Genomic DNA, 19,307 nt, shown 5'->3' on the forward strand with positions numbered 1-19,307 from the left:
AACCAGGACACTGGGGAGATCTCCCCTGCTCTTCTTCAAAACAGTGCCATGGGATCTTTTACGTCCACTTGAGGGCATACGGGCCTCGGTTTAATGCCTTGTCCAAAAGACGGCACCTCCGACAGTGCAGCACTCCCTCAGTAATGCACTAGAGTGTCAGGCTAGATTTTATGCTCAAGCCTCTGCAGTGGGACTTGAACCCACAATGTTCTGACTCAGAGGTCGAGAGTGCTACTATGGAGCCATGGCTGACAGTATACATAAAACTCATTGGAATTAATTAGTAATCACACATCCTCAGTGATGCATGCAAAAGGTGTGCATTTATTTATTCTTAGGTTATGCGCACCAGAGATAGTTTTAGGCCAAGGAAATACTAAGCATTACTATAGTTCTTGGTGTTCTTGAACCACAGCTGGAGAATAGATTTTATAGTAACCGTTAAAGCTTTTGTACTGGTTATAGTGGTAATAAAACTCTCAAGCAGAAAAAAATGCAAGTTATATTATTCCACATGTTACCACCAGGGTTGCAGGTAATAAAAATCTGCACAAAGGTCTGCCCCACACATTGGATTCTACACTTCTGGTGGAGCAACCTTTTTTTTGGAATTTTCTTAAGATTCACTCTTCATTCACAAAAATGGTTACTTAGCAAGATTCAAGGATTTCTGAAACAGAGGGAGTTGCACCTCTTGTACAAAATAGGAAAAACCTGCAACAGCCCACAAAGGTTATGAGATTATCAAGAAATGTTGACGGATCTGAGAATGGGTGATAAAAAGGCAACAGGTCGTTTTATTTCTCAATCTCATCAAAGCTGCAAATCACCAGCAATAGTCTTATTGACATGCAGATTGTGTAATTGCGTGGGGCTCCCTAAAGCCAATAACAAAGTTGCAATTTGTCACATGATGCACAGTACAGGATATAATAAAGCTATCTGATTTCTACCCCCACTGACAGTAGGGAAAGTTCTGAGGTCTTGAAAGGACGTTTTATTAAGCAGAGCTTCCTTTGGTAAATAGTCCCACTTTCCTTTGAGATCTTAATGTGGTGAAGAAGAAGAAATGGGGGAAGTGCCATGTGGCCGTGGCCAGGCAGGAGAGGTATTTCTTGTGAAAGTTGGGTAGTGTGGACTCTACAGGGGGGAGGGATGTACAGCTTTGTCTTCCCTCAGGCTGGTAAACCACCTGGGCAACATAGTGTTTCATCTCTTCTGTCTTCACCCAGGCAGTTCACTTGTCATGGTAAAGCTACTGGGGTGTTATGTTGTTCCTTATTTCAAAACACACACACACACACACACACACACACACACGTTTTGTTTGTTAAGAAGTACGTAACCACTTTATAGGGTGCAGCTGAAGCTATTTGGGTTGAATTGGATCAAGCTATTAATCCAAAATTATCTTTGGTACCTGTTATAAGCCTCCAGGTGAAGTGACCCATCAGGATGAGGCATGTTGGATTCAAATTTAAATGGCAACATAATTAGTAATGTTTGTATAATGGACAACTTTAATTTCCCAGGTGTTCTGTTATCTGATAGTGATGTACTTGGTATTGAAATGAGGTGGTCTGAAATATTTGTAGATATAATAAGTGATTGCTTTGTCACACACAATACAATGTATACAGATACAGTAGTGGACTTTCATGTGAAGGAACACCTGGGCAACAGTGACCATATTAGATTCAATTTGATCAACCAAGCCCATACTGATGAAAATTTAATCCTCGTGCAACATTACAAGAGGGTTAAGTTTGCAAAGGTAGTGGATAACTTGGGTAAGGCTTGCTGGGGAGTCCTACTGGACAGAGATAATAGCAGCACTGATGAAAAATCAAATATATTTAAAATCACTTTTTGCAGAAAGAAGTCATGTATGTCTCTGAGGTCAAAAGATGGACACATGGTAAAACAAATCCAAAATGGCTAACTGGCCATGTCCTAAGACAAGTCAAACTAAATAAGAAATACTTTAACAGGTATAAGGTAAATAACTCTTCAGAGAATTGAGATGGTATCAGACTCCATTGAGGGCAACAAAATCTGTTGTCAAATCGGCTAAAAGGGCAATGGCGATGAGGCTGTTGGATAGGTGTGGTAGTGGTAGCATGGTCTTTTTCAGCTACGTTAGGAAACACAGGATCATTAAGGAATATATAGGGTCACTGAGGGATTCTGCCGGGCAGATTTTGGTAGAGTTCCAAGATAAAGGTGAGCTACTAGAGGGACTATTAGTGATGCATTGTATGAAACAATAGGGGCTATTAAAGAATCTCAGCACAACTTCTGCAAAAAGAGGTCCTGCTTCACCAATCTGATTGAATTTTTTGAGCAGGTTCCAAAATTGGTGGATGAGGGAAACCTGGTTAATATTGTGTACCTAAACATTCAAAAAGCCTTTTATAAAGTATAGCACAATGGCCTGCTAAGTAAGGTCGCATCTTGAGGTATTGGTATGCAGGTATTAGACTGGATATAGAATTGATTGTATTTGTACAGACAGAAGGTGGTTATTAATGATGATGACTCTACATGGGGGCTGGTCACTAGTGCAGTCCTTTAGGGACCAGTTTTGGGGCAATTGCACTTCAGTACATTTTTATTAATGATCTGGGTGAAGGCATCGGAGGATCGATATGCAAATTTGTGGATGACACAAAGATACATGCAGGAGTAAGGCCCTTAGATAAGAAAAATAGGTTGCAGGCAGATTTGGATGCAATGGGGAAATAGGCCTGTGTCTTGCAGATGTCTTTCAATACCATTTAATATTTTTTATATTTTGATGGGTTTCTTTTCTCAATCGCCTTCTTTTTTGCTGGAAAGCATAAGTTTTTTTATAATCTTTCTTTTCAGCATTTTCTCGTTACACTGGGATTAGTCTTGTTGCTCTTTTCTGTTTTTGTTGCAAATGTAGCTCTTTGTTAAACGCAATATAAGACATAAACAGAAAATTCTAGAAACAATCAGCAGGTGTGTCAGCACCCGTGGAGAGAGGAAGGTAAAGTTAATGTTTCAGGCCAATGAACTTTCGTTAGAAAAGCAGAAAGGTAATCAACCTGAAACGTTAACCCTACCTTCCTCTCTCCACAGATGCTGCCTGACCAGCTGAGTGTTTCCAGCACTTTTTGTTTTTATTTCAGATTTCCAGCATCTGCAGTTTTTTGCCATTTATAAGATATGAGCACCTTTTTAAATGTCTGTAATGGAAAACATGAAAAATCTGATTATATTCCCCTATGAAACTATGCTAGTTACTACCCCTCAGACAAAGCTTTTTTTCCATTTATCATTACCTTCAGATTCTTAAGTCTTAGCCTTCTTTAGAACTCTCAAGACTTGGACAGGGCCATGGAGGGGGCTGCAGGCCAATTGCTGACTTGAATTCTTTTTTTAGTAACATGGTATTAAGATGGTGGGTCCTGTTTGTTATCCAACAAGCCTTGATGCAACTGTACACGTGTAGACGCTGGGTGAACAGTATCAGAATTGGCTATGGCATCTCCCATGATAGAATAGCCTGATGATGTTCATTAGGTTTACACATGAAGAATGGCCACATGGGACAAGGAACCAGAGGGTGCCCAGCACCTGTGGAATTATAACCTAGTGAAGAACTGATGCCTTCAGGAATGGGAGATGAAAAGGAGGAAAAAAAATTAGTTGATGGGTAATGAGGAGGAACAAAGTATTTCAATCAAGGCTCAGAGAGCTGCGACTGGTACTGAAAATAACTGGCTAGCTCCTGGTTTCTTAGCTGGGAAATGTTTTCCAGTTCTGGACAAAACCTGTATAAATGCAGACTTTTCATTATTACCATCAGATTATTAGGGCAGGTATATATTTTTTCAATTTATTTTTTAATTCTCTGTCAGATTCTGTTAACTTTGAAGATAACAAAAGGTTTAGGGGTTGAATTAAATTATGTTTCTTTTTAAACAGTCAGTCAGTTAGAATGTTTCTAATTATGCATAGTGAATGATTTTTCAGTAGTGTATAAATGTTTCACAGTATTACTCAAATTAAAATTGTTACCCCAAAATTTTTACTTTATTTTGGAGTTTATTTTTATATTCCTTTTTATTTTATTTGTCAATAATTTAATGTACTGTTTTTCTTTCCCTCTGCTAAAACTGTATCAATGCAATATCTTTATGTAAGCAGAATATTCACAGGCATCCAAAATATCCAGAATATGAAGAATATGAGATGGAAAACCAAATCTCAATAAACAATTTTCAGGACTGGCAAGTGAATTCAATGATAGACAGATAGCCCAGCTTAGGACTCACCTAGTTGAGAACTTGGGTACTCTTTACACCTACGTTGCTCAATCAAATGCATCTCACCCCCATAAATTAGTTTGGATGCAATACAGTATTAGTGCACAATATTTTATACATACCCATATATGAAAATATTCAAACCACATTCAAATATATGAAGCATTTAGAAGATTTCATGATTGTGTTCTATAAATGGCATAAATGTGGGCGTATTCTTAATAGAAGTTGAACATGGCTGTGAGGAGTAGGTAGAGGAGGGTAGTAAAGAAAATATCTACAGGGAGCAAACCCTTTAATTTTAGTATTTAGATATCTTTTTTTGTAGCTGCTGCTTTACCATGTTTTTAAAATAGTCCAATTTGAGTAAGTGCTGTCTGAAAAACACGTAATTCACACTCTCTTTCGAAGCTGACTAAAATTAACATCTTCAGCTATGTGGTAATTTGATGCATTTTATACAGTACACATTGGTGATGCACAAAATAGAAAAATGCATAATTTGTCAAATAGTATTTAATTTCTAAATTGCTAACTACTTTGTAATGCATAGTTGTAACTGTATGATTTAACTAAATTGCACATCTTATGATAATATATAAACAAAAGAGCCTACATCATTTGCTGCATTATTTTTTTATTGTTTTTCACATTCATTAAAATATTGTTGAGCAGATTTTATAAAGTAACACCCCAGATGCAGAGCTTCATATGTCGGAAGTGCTAATTGGAATATCAGGCATGGAGGTTACCTCATCCGTTTCGCACTTTGCTCCATTTTTCTTGTATTAATTATTATTTTACTGAACAAATAGCTATGTTCTACCAAGTGTTCAAATTTAATTATCAGCATCATGTACACACATGGAAAATATCTTACTATAACATTCATTCCGCAAAAGAAAAATATGTAGGATCGGTTTTCAAGTGACTGCTTCTTTCAGGCAGGTGGTGGTCAGGCCTCATTAGCATTCCGTTGGCGAACTGCTCATCCTTTTGGAGCAGATTACTTCTCTGATCAGTGGGGGCAGGAAATCTGATGGCACTACAATGGAGCCCAGCTGGTACAGATAAGTTAATGGAGGGGGGAGGAGAGTGTAGAGATGATCACAGCTCCTCGTGGCCCCACAAAAATCATTTAAGAACCTACTTTTTTTGAGCAGCCTGCAGCAGTCCTTTAAGGCTGCTCTACACCAAGTACCAATGAATGGAACATGCACAGTGTATGCTATGCCCATTGATACTTCATTAATTGCATCAGGGTCTTGTTGATGTTTAGGACCTTGATTTTCATGGGCTAATGGGGCTCTTGCTTGATTCTGGCAGACACCTGTGCCACCCATTTCAAGATCCCCACCAACATGTCAGTGATCCAGATCCCTATCAATGGGTGGTAAGTTCTGCACTGCCATTTTTATTGTGCTACCGTCCCATTCTCGCACAACAGAGGGGGCTGAGAATAGGTGACAATATATTTTAAAAAGGAAGGGGTGACATGGAGCAGTGGCTTAGCATTCAATCCTATCACCTCTGGGCCTGGATTTGATTTTCACCTATGTTGATGGGATTTAGGTCTCCACTCTCACTGGTTGTACAGATCCTAAAGAAATTGTCAGGGAAGCTAAACTTGTCATTGTGAGCTGTGCCTCAGAGTTTCTAAGAGCAAAGATGAAATTTATAGAATCATAGAAGTTTACAACATGGAAACAGGCCCTTCGGCCCAACATGTCCATGTCGCCCAGTTTATACCACTAAGCTAGTCCCAATTGCCTGCACTTGGCCCATATCCCTCTATACCCAACTTACCCATGTAACTGTCCAAATGCTTTTTAAAAGACAAAATTGTACCCGCCTCTACTACTGCCTCTGGCAGCTTGTTCCAGACACTCACCACCCTTTGAGTGAAAAAATTGCCACTCTGGACCCTTTTGTATCTCTCCCCTTTCACCTTAAATCTATGCCCCCTCGTTATAGACTCCCCTACCTTTGGGAAAAGATTTTGACTATCTACCTTATCTATGCCCCTCATTATTTTATAGACTTCTATAAGATCACCCCTAAACCTCCTACTCTCCAGGGAAAAAAGTCTCAGTCTATCCAACCTCTCCCTATAAGTCAAACCATCAAGTCCCGGTAGCATCCTAGTAAATCTTTTCTGCACTCTTTCTAGTTTAATAATATCCTTTCTATAATAGGGTGACCAGAACTGTACACAGTGTTCCAAGTGTGGCCTCACTAATGTCTTGTACAACTTCAACAAGGCATCCCAACTCCTGTATTCAATGTTCTGACCAATGAAACCAAGCATGCCGAATGCCTTCTTCACCACCCTATCCACCTGTGACACCACTTTCAAGGAGCTATGAACCTGTACTCCCAGATCTCTTTGTTCTATAACTCTCCCCAACGCCCTACCATTAACGGAGTAGGTCCTGGCCCGATTCGATCTACCAAAATGCATCACCTCACATTTATCTAAATTAAACTCCATCTGCCATTCTTCGGCCCACTGGCCCAATTGATCAAGATCCCGTTGCAATCCTAGATAACCTTTTTCACTGTCCACAATGCCACCAATCTTGGTGTCATCTGCAAACTTACTAACCATGCCTCCTAAATTCTCATCCAAATCATTAATATAAATAACAAATAACAGCGGACCCAGCACCGATCCCTGAGGCACACCGCTGGTCACAGGCCTCCAGTTTGAAAAACAACCCTCTACAACCACCCTCTGTCTTCTGTCGTCAAGCCAATTTTGTATCCAATTGGCTACCTCACCTTGGATCCCGTGAGATTTAACCTTGTGTAACAACCTACTATGCGGTACCTTGTCAAAGGCTTTGCTAAAGTCCTTTAAATTCATCCTTCAATAAGCTACTTTATCTTGAAACAGTCAAAGATACACCCAACATATCTAGATAGGTTTAGTCATTACCCTGTATCTAAATTCAGTTTCAGAACACCATGGCATTCTGAAATAACAATTGTTCATATGGGAATGTGAGTTGTTGAGTTTCATGCTCCTAAACTTTGGTGCTAAGTAACACTGGGCCGGATTTTGCTATCAGTGCTGTTTGTTAGACTCACACTTGCTGATAGACTTCCTATGGGGCTTTGCACAGCAAGTTGCTGCCAACGGGACAACCAAATGATGTGGCGCCCTCTACATGGCATCTGGGACCTGTGTGAACAGGACAAGCAGCTTTGTATCTCCTTAACCAATCAGATTGAAGAACTGTTAATGAGTTGCACAGAGTCTGAGTCAGGAAGTGTAAGTAGAATAGTGAATTCAATGTCAAATCAGGTATAGTAAGCGAAATAAAGAGGGAAAGAAAGCTTCCATTAAGAGACAGAGATAAAAGAGATAGAAAGAAAAAGTAAGATAACAATTTTTTATTTAAATGTTTTAAAATGTCCAACAATAACTAAAAGCTGAAGAAATGAGACTCCACTAAAAGATAATTTTCAGCTGGAGAGGTTGTTTGGCAGTAATTAAGACTTACCACACTGTTAAAGGGGAACTTGCACTAGAATGGACAAACCCTAACATTTTGGCGAATTTAGTCCGTATCTATCAAATAAGTACAGGAACTTCACGCCGTTCAATACATTTGAATGATGAGTCAGACAGCGCAATGCCATTTTCGCGCAGCTTTTGGAGGAGCAGCACATCTCAGAGAGCAACCTCCGGATTTCCACGTTTAACTGCGCATGTGTGGTTGCCGGAAGTTGCTGTCCGATTTGCACATGAATAACGTTGAGAGCTGTTAGCCTCATCATTATTTTTACAGCAAAATCCGGCTCAATAGCATTTTATGAAGGCAATATACTTCCCTCCCAGAGAGGCAGTATAATGCTACAATTAAATGTTATTGTTACTCAACATTCACTAAACGTGGGGAGTGCTGGGGTCAGCATTGAGCACTTTCACACCATTGCTATAGCGCTCTGTAAATGAGAACAGGAACTGGTAATGACTGTAATCACCGACATAGGGAGGACAACTCGTGGATTGTCAAATAATAAAATAACTTTTCAACTGGTAAGCTTAGAATCTTAGTAATTGCTGGAAGGCTCAGTGATACAATACTAAAACACATTTCCAGTGTCATCTCAAGAAAAGAGTAGTTAGAGACGAAGCTAGAACCCGTAAAGATAAATGTAACTGTGAAATTAAAGATAGTTGAAATGTTAAATTAATATTTTCCAGAAGTATAATACTAACTTGCTACCTAATACTTGTAATAGTGATAATATCCCAGAGGATTTTGAAGTCAGTGTAGTAAATGTAATTGATAAGTGAGATACATCTTAAGATGCTGAAGGAAACTGGAGAGGAAATTCGTGCGGTACTGGCTATTTCACAAAGGAATCACTGGGAAATATAATACCTATTTTTTTAAAAGGACAAATTTTTTTGACGAAGGGAACTGCAGGCCTAGTAGCCCAACATCAATGGCAAGCTAAATAATGTCCTGAGGGTGAGGCTGGACAAGGACCATTATGGAAATAACTTAATAGGAGACATCCAACATGGATTTTGAAGGAGAAGATTCTCAATTTCTCTGAAGATGTTACAGATATTGGAACTCCCTTTGATATAGTTTATTTAAGCTTCTAGACAGCTTTCAACAAACTTACACATCAATTAATTTAAATGCCTTAGGGAATTCAAAGGAGAACATGGGTCTCAACAAAAACTTGGCTAAAAAATAGCAAACAGAAAGTTTTTGCGCGAGCTATAATATAAGACCAGAGTGAAGTCCTGCAGGGATCAATACTTGAACGCTGTTGTTTCTAATCTACATTAAGAACAAATGAACTTGCGATTTAAATAGCACCTTATTATGTCCTCAGGACATTCAAAATCGCTTCACATCCCATGAATTACTATCACTGTTATTTTGTGGGCAAATACGGCAGCCAATTTGTACACAAGGGGCCCGATATTAGGAGGGCGGAGGGTTCGCAGCGGGGGCTCGACTGGGTGCGTGGGTAACGCGCCCACTGAAATCGGGGTGCTCCGCTCGGAATCGCAGGCTAATTGGAGCCACTTACCTGTGCTTCCAGGTTTCACGCTGGAAAGCTGCGCAGCGGGCGGACTGCGCATGCGCAGCATAGGCTGTCAGCTGGAGGAGCCCTATTTAAAGGGGCAATCCTCCACTGACTGATGCTGCAGGAAATAGGCAAAATTACAGCATGGAGCAGCCTGGAGGGAAGGCTGCTCCAAGGTTTAATGATGCCTCACTCTAGGTATTATTGGATGGGGTGAGGAGGAGGGGGAGGACAGAGATCATCCCCCCGGCGGGCGGGAGGAGGCCGCCTGCCTCTGCCACCAAGAAGGCCTGGCTCGAGGTGGCAGAGGAGGTCACCTGCACCACCAACATATCGCGCACCTGCATACAGTGCAGGAGGTGCTTCAATCACCGAAGTAGGTCAGCCAAAGTGAGTACATTTAATCATTCCCCTACACTCCGTCTGCCACATCACCGCCCCCAACTCACATCTCCTTCTGCACTGCCAACACGACTCTATCACATCACTCCTCACACCCACTCAAAGCTCATCCTCATCTTACCTGCACTTACTCACCTCGCCAGTACTCATCCCACCACTACCACTCAACCCAATCCTCATATACAATCTCATGGCTCCATCTCATACTCACCCTCTCATGCATCTCTTTCACGGTCAGCCTCACTCAACCTGCCACTACCTTTGCTGCAGCCACAGGGCATGCATCACATATGTGCAGTAGGATGCGTAAGGCAAACGTGTCGTGAACATGAAGGGGATGCACAAGAGTGTTTGAGGGTTTGTCATGGTTTTTATCTGTATTTAATTGCTCATCAACTCACATTACATATTATATTGTCACCACTACTGCCACGTCTTTGCGAATCTTGTCTGGTTTGTGCAATAATGCCCTTTCCTGACAATCACAATGAAGACTCACAACTGATGACACCCATTGTGTCACTGCAGAGTGGGTGTAGGTGTATTTGCAGGGCTCTTTTGTGCAGACGACTGAGAGACGTCGGTGATATCCCCGGTGGCACCCTGGAAGGATGCGGAGGAGAAGTTGTTGAGGGCAGTGGTGACTTTGACAGCGACAGGTAAGAAGATGGTGCTAGGGCCAGCCGGGAGCAGCTCGGCATGAAGGAGGCTGCAGATGTCCACGACTACATGTCGAGTGACTCTGAGCCTCCATGTGCACTGCGGCGCAGAGAGGTCCAGGAAGCTGAGCCTTGGTCTGTAGACCCTGTGGCGAGGGTAGTGCCTTCTGCGACGCATCGCTCTCTGCCGTTGCCCACCCTCCTGCTGTGCAGGTGGACGTGTCACAGCACTGTGTTGTGCGGCTCCACGTGTCAGAGGCGGACAGCTTGGCCGGCGAGGCTGGTGATGCTGTTCATCCTCCGAGGAGGTCATGACTGCAGCTACGGCGGCTCCCATCTGGAAGATGTACTTTTGAGGCGGTCCGCAAGGTAGGTACATGTGTCTGGACACCGGGTAAGTGTGCAAGTTTGTGAATTTTATTGTTAGGAGGAGGGTGGTGGAGGCCAAACTTTGTCCAAAGTGACAGAGTGGCCTCCTGCAATGAGTGAGGGTCTCCCCCCCCACCTGTCAAATGGACCTTTGCAGCTGCCACAGGCTGATGGCTGCAACACGTCCATTTGAATTGGGAGTGTTTCCCCCAATTGTTTGCAAAATCCAACCCCTCCTAAAATGTCATGTTAATCAGGTCTCTAAACGACCTGAAATACCTTAATGATTACTTTAAGTGGCACCCCGCCGGCTTTAATTGCCGGCAGGAGTCCCACATGCGGGGGCTACGCGCACATGTCAGCGCGTCACTGGGGAACCCGGAAGTGGGTGGGTTGGAGCCGGGCTCCAGACCCGCCCCGGGAATCCCCGATTTTCGCAGCCCCCCCGCCACGAACGCACCCGCTCGGGGGGGTGAAAATCGAGCCCAAGGTCTCACAAATAGCAAATGAGATGAATGACCAGTTTTCTGGGGTGGCCTTTGGGGGGCTAGAACTTCCATCCGCCCCTACAAGGCCACTGATGTAAAGGGGTGAGACCAGCGACAGGGGATCCCTAAAGCAGCTAAATTGGCCAGGACATCTCCCTGTTTTTCTTTTACGTGCAACTGAATGGGTTTAAGGGGCATGATTTTATCAGGGGTGCCGATTTTGACATAAGGACATCTTTTTTTTTGACGGTTTCCCGCCCGATAGGCTGACCTGATTGACAGGCTGGCCTCAGTCAGACGGGAGAAGGGAAAGGAAGAGGACCTGAACAAGTAACTGTTAGATTGGGGAAGGTCACTGGAGGAGAGGGGGTGGCTCAGTCATCGGGGTCACCGGTAGGGGGGGGGGGGGGGGAGGGGCTGGAGATCTGTCCTGGGGGAGGGAGGTCAGTCACCGGGGATCGGGGGGGGGGGCGGTCAGTCATCGGGGGGGCTCAGTCATCGGAGGGGGGCTCAGTCACAGGGGTCGAGGTTGGGGGTCATCGTGGGGGTCGGAGATTGTGGGGGGTATGGAGATCGTGGTGGGGGGGAAATCGATTAAGTTTGTAGGGTCGCTGCAGGTAGGCTTGTTGGGCCTGAGGGAAGCACTCCTGCTCCTCCGGGCCCACAAGCTGTGCTATAAAGGCACTTACCTGCTCTTTCAGGCCTTCTCGCCTCCTCTCATGTGGCATGAAGTAGAAGGCCCGGGAATCCCGGCCCTCTGGAGGTTAAAAACAAAAAATCTGTCAAAATGGAGGCCCGCAGCCTCCTTAATAGCTTTTAATGACCGACCTGCCTCCATTCCGCCTCTGTGAAAACCGGAAGTGGGCAGGATGGAGGCATTTGGGGGCCACCCATTTTTCCCATTTAATATCATGCCCAATGTGTCATCTGGATAATGGTACCTCCAACAATACAGCACTCCCTCAGTATTACAATGAAGTGTCAATCTAGATTATGTGATTAAGTCATGGATAGTACTTGAACTCTCAAACTTCTAACTCAGGGGCAAGGATGCTCCCAACTGAGCCAAACTGACACACAAAATGACCTAAATACTGAAACCAACTATACATTTTCTGATGGCTAGAGGGAGCGCTTTAAGGACCGCTAGTTAGGCAGCTCGGTACCAGTACCTCACAATTGCAATAGGGATCCTATGTATGTCATGGGACTCCGATTTGAATATTACAAGTGGCCTCCTGCCTGAAACAGGGATGGTCTCTTCTGGCTGCCCATTTCAGGACCCTACCAAAGATGGCAGCAGCAGGAGCACCAGCGTAAACGGGGCAGTAAGTGACCCAACAACATTTTCAGGTTGTTACCACCCAGTTTGCGCCAGGTGGAGCATTCATAATCAGCCCCACTGTGTTCAGTTCTGGACGCCACAGAAAGGATTTACAAGGATTGGAGAGGATATAGAGACGAACAAAGACTGATCCATGTGTGAAGGGGTGAGCTACGAGGAAAGAATTAAAAGGCTCCAACTCTACAGTCTGGAGAAAAGGGCCCTGAAAATTTCTGGCAGGCTCCTGCTGTAAGTCCGGCGGGAGTTCACTCGAACAATCACAAACTCAGCTGGTCCTGGCCTTGAACTGGTGTTTCTGTGTGCCTTTGAGGAGGCAGAGTCTCCGTCTGCTCTAATAAGGACATTGGTGTAAGAAGGCGCAGGTCCAGGCATAGGGATTCCCTGAGGCAGGGCCTGGCGTAGAATCGGCACAGATACACCTTGTCTCACCAGGCATACCAGGTGAAAAGGGGTGGAATTGGAGTCTACTTTGGGTTCAGGGCCTAGATTCCTAAAGATTAGAGGCCCAGAAAACTAGGAAGGAAATTTGTAGGGTACTGAATATTTCTGGCAGACTCCTGCTGTAATATTAATACAAAGAATAAACTAAGAATTGGTGAAAAGTTTCCTGGAGTACTCCAATAACAGTAGTGTGTTATTTCAGTTCCTTTTTACCAGTAGCAGTAGGAGTTTTGTTTTAAAAAAAAAGCTTGTTCTACTTGATTGGTACAGTGTGATGCTGTGTACGAAATTTGACAGAAAACAGATGTTCAGCCCTGATTAAATAGGAGCCTGACTTATACAGCACATGTGCGCTTGTCTGTGGATACAGCTGTTTTCCATTACACCAAGGTAAGGGCTTCATTCACTATTTTCAGTTTCGTGGCAATATCCATGCTTTCATTAATAAAAGATATAAGGGTGAAATTTCCATTGATTTCCATAGTTTCCATAGTTTATTCTTTATATTAATATTACAGCAGGAGTCTGCCAGAAATATTCAGTACCCTACAAATTTCCTTCCTAGTTTTCTGGGCCTCTAATGGGGTGCGAACACAATGCGATTGGACGTCTGCCTAACTACCCATGGATGTCCATTTCTGCACAAACTTCCAACTTGGCCCCTAATTATGTTATCATGGTGAACCCCTGCGTACAACATGGACAGGGCCTGTGCACACACGCGCAGGTGACCAGAATTTTGGAGCACTACGTGGATGTACAAAGTTCTGCAGTAACTTCATCAACCACTGTAAACAATTTTACAACACCAAGTTATAGTCCAGCAATTTTATTTTAAATTCACATTGTGAATTTAAAATAAAATTGCTGGACTATAACTTGGTGTTGTAAAATTGTTTACAATTGTCAACCCCAGTCCATCACCGGCATCTCCACATCATGTTCATCAACCACAGCAGAGGCAGGAACTGGAACATCATTACCTGGCAAACTGAAGCGACTGAACACTTTGAGAGAGTCAGTCGAATGCAACGCCAGAGCCAAAGAACTGCCAGATTATGTGATACAGCAGTATAGGCTCTTTTACATGGGTGTGAAAAAGGAGGGCTGCCATGTTTGGGACTCCAGAGCACCTTTCTGAGGAGGTCCCCAAAAGACTAAATATAGTCTCTTGTAGCTGCAGGACATGGATCCAAATGAGGAAGAAAGTGTTACACCTGTAGTACTTGTATGCAAAGTACTCAGACAACCTAACAGTTGTTTCACTGCTTACCATACATGGTCATATGTTAGCAGCACAACTTTTTTTTTACACAACTCCTTTAAGCTGGAATTTACCACCCTAATTGATGTCACACTCACTTCTTCAAAGTCCTTCCCAGGAAAATGCCCACCCCTTTTGCAGAACACTGAGCACCCAAGAATTTCCAGAGTCAGTTCAAATAATTTATTCAAGTGAGCCCCCAACTCATATTGGACTTGGTGTTAGGAACTTTCCAAAGGGAAAGGGAGTCAGGAAACCAAGTGCAAGCGTTATCCTGAATTTGAATAAAGGCATTATGGGAAAATTTAAAGGGATATTGCCACTTAAAAGTTAGCAGCTAATTATATAGGGACGTACATTTAGATAAGCCTTTTTAAAGGGTGTATGGGATTGAAGCTCATGGGATTAAAGGGGCAGTGGCTGCGTGGATATGTAAGTCGCTAAGGGACAGAAAGCAGAGAGTAGTCGTGAGCGGTTACTTTTCAGTGTGGAGGGAAGTATACAGTGGTGTCCCCCAGGTGTCCGTGTTGGGACCACTGCTCTTTTTGATATATATTAATGACCTGGACTTGGGTATACAGGGCATAATTTCAAAGTTTGCAGATGACATAAAACTTGAAAATGTAGTAAATAGTGAGGAGGATAGTAAAAGACTCTGGGAGGATATAGACAAACTGGTGAAGACACATGGCAGATGAAATTTAATAAAGAGAAATGTGAAGTGATTCATTTTGGTAGGAAGAATGAGGAGAGGCGATATAAACTAAATGGTACAATTTTAAAGGGGGTTTACGTATACAAATCTTTGGAGGTGGCAGGACAAGTTGAGAAGGCTGTTAAAAAGGCATATGGGATCATTGGCTTTATAAATACAGGCATAGCGTACAAAATTAAAGAAGTTATGCTAAACCTTTATAAAACACTGGTTAGGTCCCAGCTGGAGCATTGTGTCCAATTCTGGGCACCACACTTTAGGCAGGATGTCAAAGCCTTAGAGAGGGTGCAGAGGAGATATGGTACCAGGGATGGAAGACTTCAGTTACACGGAGAGACTAGAGAAACTGGGGTTGTTCTCCTTAGAGCAAATTTAAGAGGAGACTTGATAGCGGTTTTTACTTAGAGAATTGTTATGATCTGGACTGCACTGCCTGAAAGGGTGGTGGAAGCAGATTCAATAGTAACTTTCAAAAGGGAATTGGATAAATACTTGAAGGGAAAAAATTGCAGGGCTATGGGGAAAGAACGGGGGAGTGGGACTAATTGGATAGCTCTTTTAAAGAGCCGGTACAGCCACGATGGGCTGAATGGCCTCCTTCTGTGCTGAATTCTATAATTTTATGGGGATAATTTTAACCCCAAAGAATGGGTGGGTTGGGGATGGAGGGAGGTAAATTTTTTTGAAGTGGGATCGCAATCCAGCTCCACCGCCCCCACTTCCAAGTTTAACCCCAGTACGTTTGGATGCGCGCGCATCTGAAACCCATCCCTACTTAATGCCAGTGGTCGGATTGTTAAAGGGGCAATGTACCTCATTGCGATAGTTGAAGCACTTCATTTTTTGTTTATTAAAAATGTGAAACAAATGTAATCTTACCTGTACGAGTTTTCCATCACTTCTGATTCTCGTCAGGTGAAAGCAGGTGGGAAGGGCTGGATCCACGAGGTGGGCGCCTTTATTGCACTGCTTGTAGACCAGGAGGAGCAGGAGTGCTTCACCCAGACCCAACAAGCTCACCTGCGTGGTCAGACCCCCGCGATCGGCCGCCCTCCCTCCTCGCCAATGGTGGACCTCCCCCCGATGTCCGACAAACCCCTCCCCCCTGATGGCTGAGACCCCCTCCCTACCGCTGATCTTCTGGGGACCTACAACTCCTCCTGACCTCTGATCTTCTGGCGACCTCCGATCTTCTATGATTCTCCAAGGTCTCCTCCTCCATGTCCTCCACGGCCTCCCCGCAATGTTCTCCACAGCCCTCCCACCTGAAAGGCAGCCAGCCTAAAATCATGCCCTATGATTCAATGGTTCTATGGGGGAACATTTGATGCAAAATCAATAACAAATGAATGGACTTTAAATTACCTGTATAAACAATAATGATCTAATTTGACAACCAAGTAAGTTCCATTTCAACCAATTAAGGCATCATGAATTTTCTGTCAAGTAGTTAAGAACAAAAGAAATAGGAGCAGGAGTAGGCTATATTGCCCCTTGAGCCTGGTCCACCATTCAATAAGATCATGGCTGATCTTCTACCTCAACTCCACTTTCCTGCCCTATCCCGATATCCCTTGATGCCCTTAGTTGTTTTTTTTAATTCGTTCACGGGATGTGGGCGTCGCTGGCAAGGCCGGCATTTATTGCCCATCCCTAATTGCCCTCGAGAAGGTGGTGGTGAGCCGCCTTCTTGAACCGCTGCAGTCCGTGTGGTGACGGTTCTCCCACAGTGCTGTTAGGAAGGGAGTTCCAGGATTTTGACCCAGCGACAATGAAGGAACGGCGATATATTTCCAAGTCGGGATGGTGTGTGACTTGGAGGGGAATATTAGTGTCCAAATATCCATCAATCTCAGTTTTGAATATACTCAATGACTGAGCATCCACAGCCCTCTGGGGTAGAGAATTCCAAAGGGTCACAACTCTCTGAGTGAAGAACTTTTTCCTCATCTCGGTCCTAAATGGCTGACCCCTTACCTTGAGACTATGACCTCTAGTTTCAGACTCTCCAGCCAGGGGAAACAACCTCTCAGCATCTACCCTGTCAAGAATTTTATACGTTTCAATGAGATCACCTCTCATTCTTCTAAATTCCAGAGAAGATAGGTCCATTCTACTCAATCTCTCCTCAAAGGACAACCCTCTCATCCCAGGAATCAATCTAATGAACCTTTGTTGCACCCCTTCTAAGGCAAGTATATCCTTCCTTAGGTAAGGAGACCAAAACTGTACACAGAACTCCAGGTGTGGTCTCACCAGAGCCCTATATAATTGCAGCAAGACCTCCTTACTCTTATACTCCAACCCCCTTGCAATAAAGGCTAGCATACCATTTGCCTTCCGAAGTTATTGTCGTTTATTGTCTGGATATCCTGTTTCTGTAAACGTTGTTGAGAAAATATTTATAATATAATTTAATTTTCTTAAATCAGTATGTGTTACTTTTGGTCACAAATTAATTCAAAACATTAATTTTCACTGCAATCAGATTCTCACGATACCATTGCATCAGTTAGTAGGAACCACTGAGGATTTTTCTTTGTTGATCTTGACCTAAAAGTAAAAGATCCCAACTTTGTAATGCTAGCATTTGCATCATTAAATACATAATACTTTAATATACTGCAGTCAGTATCAGAGCTAAAACATTTGATCAAGAGAGAAACCATCTTGGTGAAAAAGATTAAGATGTGCACTCACCCTACAACCACTATAATGAAATCTAGTAAATTCCAGCCATTCCTGAGGTACGCATTGGGGTGAAAGAGAAGTCCATATGCTATTACTTTCAAAAATGCTTCCACTGTAAAAACGATGAGAAAGAGATATTCCACTCGTTCCTGTAAGAAAAAAAGATAGGACGGTGTTATTGTGGTCACACTGAATGTAATTCATTTGAAATGAAAGATCATATGCCATTACATGTGACCAGTCATCACACCCTAATATCTTAACAACTCAAAGGAAATCTATGTGACCTTTTCCATGGACTGCTGAACCCTTGATCTACATTTGAAAGTCCATCTGTAAATGCATGTGCCATCCCTATCCACAGCATTCAGTGGTTCTGTTTCATAATTATCCAACTAACGCTTACTTCACCTTCCTCTTCTACAATACACTTCAGCTTCAGTTATTTTAATCTGAATAAGTTATTGAGGTGTCCTAACCACCCACATGAACCTGTATATATTTGTACAAAGCTTCGCTTTGCTTGATACATTCTACATGCTTATAATGTGATTATTTGCCAACGAGACCAAAAACTTTAATTTGAAGAAATTTAAATTATTTTATCTAATGGAAACTAATACTCAAGAATCATTTGCATGCCAAAAATATATTTGTTTTTAAAACTAAATAAAATATTTCTGCCTATATTTTGACCCTAATCTTGAGCGTATGTGGTAGATGTTATCTCTGCATTTCTTTAAATACTGAGTTCTCATCATACCAGGATAATAAATGCACAGACGATACTATATTGAAAAAAGCCTTTCCGTTCCTCCATAAGTGAGATTGACCTGATAACTCTACTGTGTAGGTCAGCTTATGAGTAGAATAAAAATATAATTAACTCTTTGCAATGTAGTGCTCCATTTAGATATGTGGGAGATAGATAAATATATAGATACACAGATAAATCAGTCATTTTGTTTGGTAGTGTAAAAATAGCATTTATTCATTTACTGAAATTCCAATTTTGGTATGGAAGGGCACTATAGTCTAATGTGATATGATGAGATGCTCAGAGTTCCACAGGGCTTAACATCTTCAATATGCAGTTTACCAGTGAAACAGCAAGCATTAGGTCAAGAAATGTATAGAACTCAGCAGTGTTGAGAGTTTATAAATAAAGAATAATATTAAGACAAAAAGCTTTAAATTTGGAGAAAGGAAAAGAAGAACATTAGGAGGTAGTAACGTGGCAGCCCAGTGGCACTGAGTATCAGAGTACTGATGCTCAGCACCACAGAATGGGACCTCAATGGATGACTCAGGTTTGACTTTCCACTCCATTCAGTTCGTGATCTGAGGTAGAGGTTGCACTGTCTTTTCTCGGGGGAGAGGGATTGAAAATGAGACCATAGCATCCTGTTTGGGCGATATCTCTTAGCGAATAACAGAGGTGTGAGGGCAAGCCTCCTTGATATCAACATCAGAACCATGATTACAGATATATTTCAAATCATAGAGATAAATCAAATTTAAAAAGAGATTTAAAAAAGGAAATAGCAGTGTGAAAAAAAAACATTCAGCCAGCTGTACAT

General features: G+C 42.6%; 1 protein-coding gene across 1 annotated transcript in view; it reads right to left on the bottom strand.

Moving 5' to 3' along the window:
- Positions 1-18,844, bottom strand: part of LOC137334460 (voltage-dependent L-type calcium channel subunit alpha-1C-like) — a 435,374-nt gene extending 416,530 nt beyond the window's left edge. Inside the window, exons 1-2 of the mRNA XM_067999141.1 lie at positions 18,827-18,844; positions 17,737-17,876 (exon numbers count right to left, since the gene is read on the bottom strand). Of these exons, the coding sequence (XP_067855242.1) occupies positions 17,737-17,876; positions 18,827-18,844 (158 nt within the window). The remainder of the gene's footprint in view (positions 1-17,736; positions 17,877-18,826) is intronic.
- Positions 18,845-19,307: the final 463 nt, after the last annotated feature.

Source organism: Heptranchias perlo, chromosome 18, assembly GCF_035084215.1.
Source record: "Heptranchias perlo isolate sHepPer1 chromosome 18, sHepPer1.hap1, whole genome shotgun sequence".
Lineage (NCBI taxonomy): Eukaryota > Metazoa > Chordata > Chondrichthyes > Hexanchiformes > Hexanchidae > Heptranchias > Heptranchias perlo.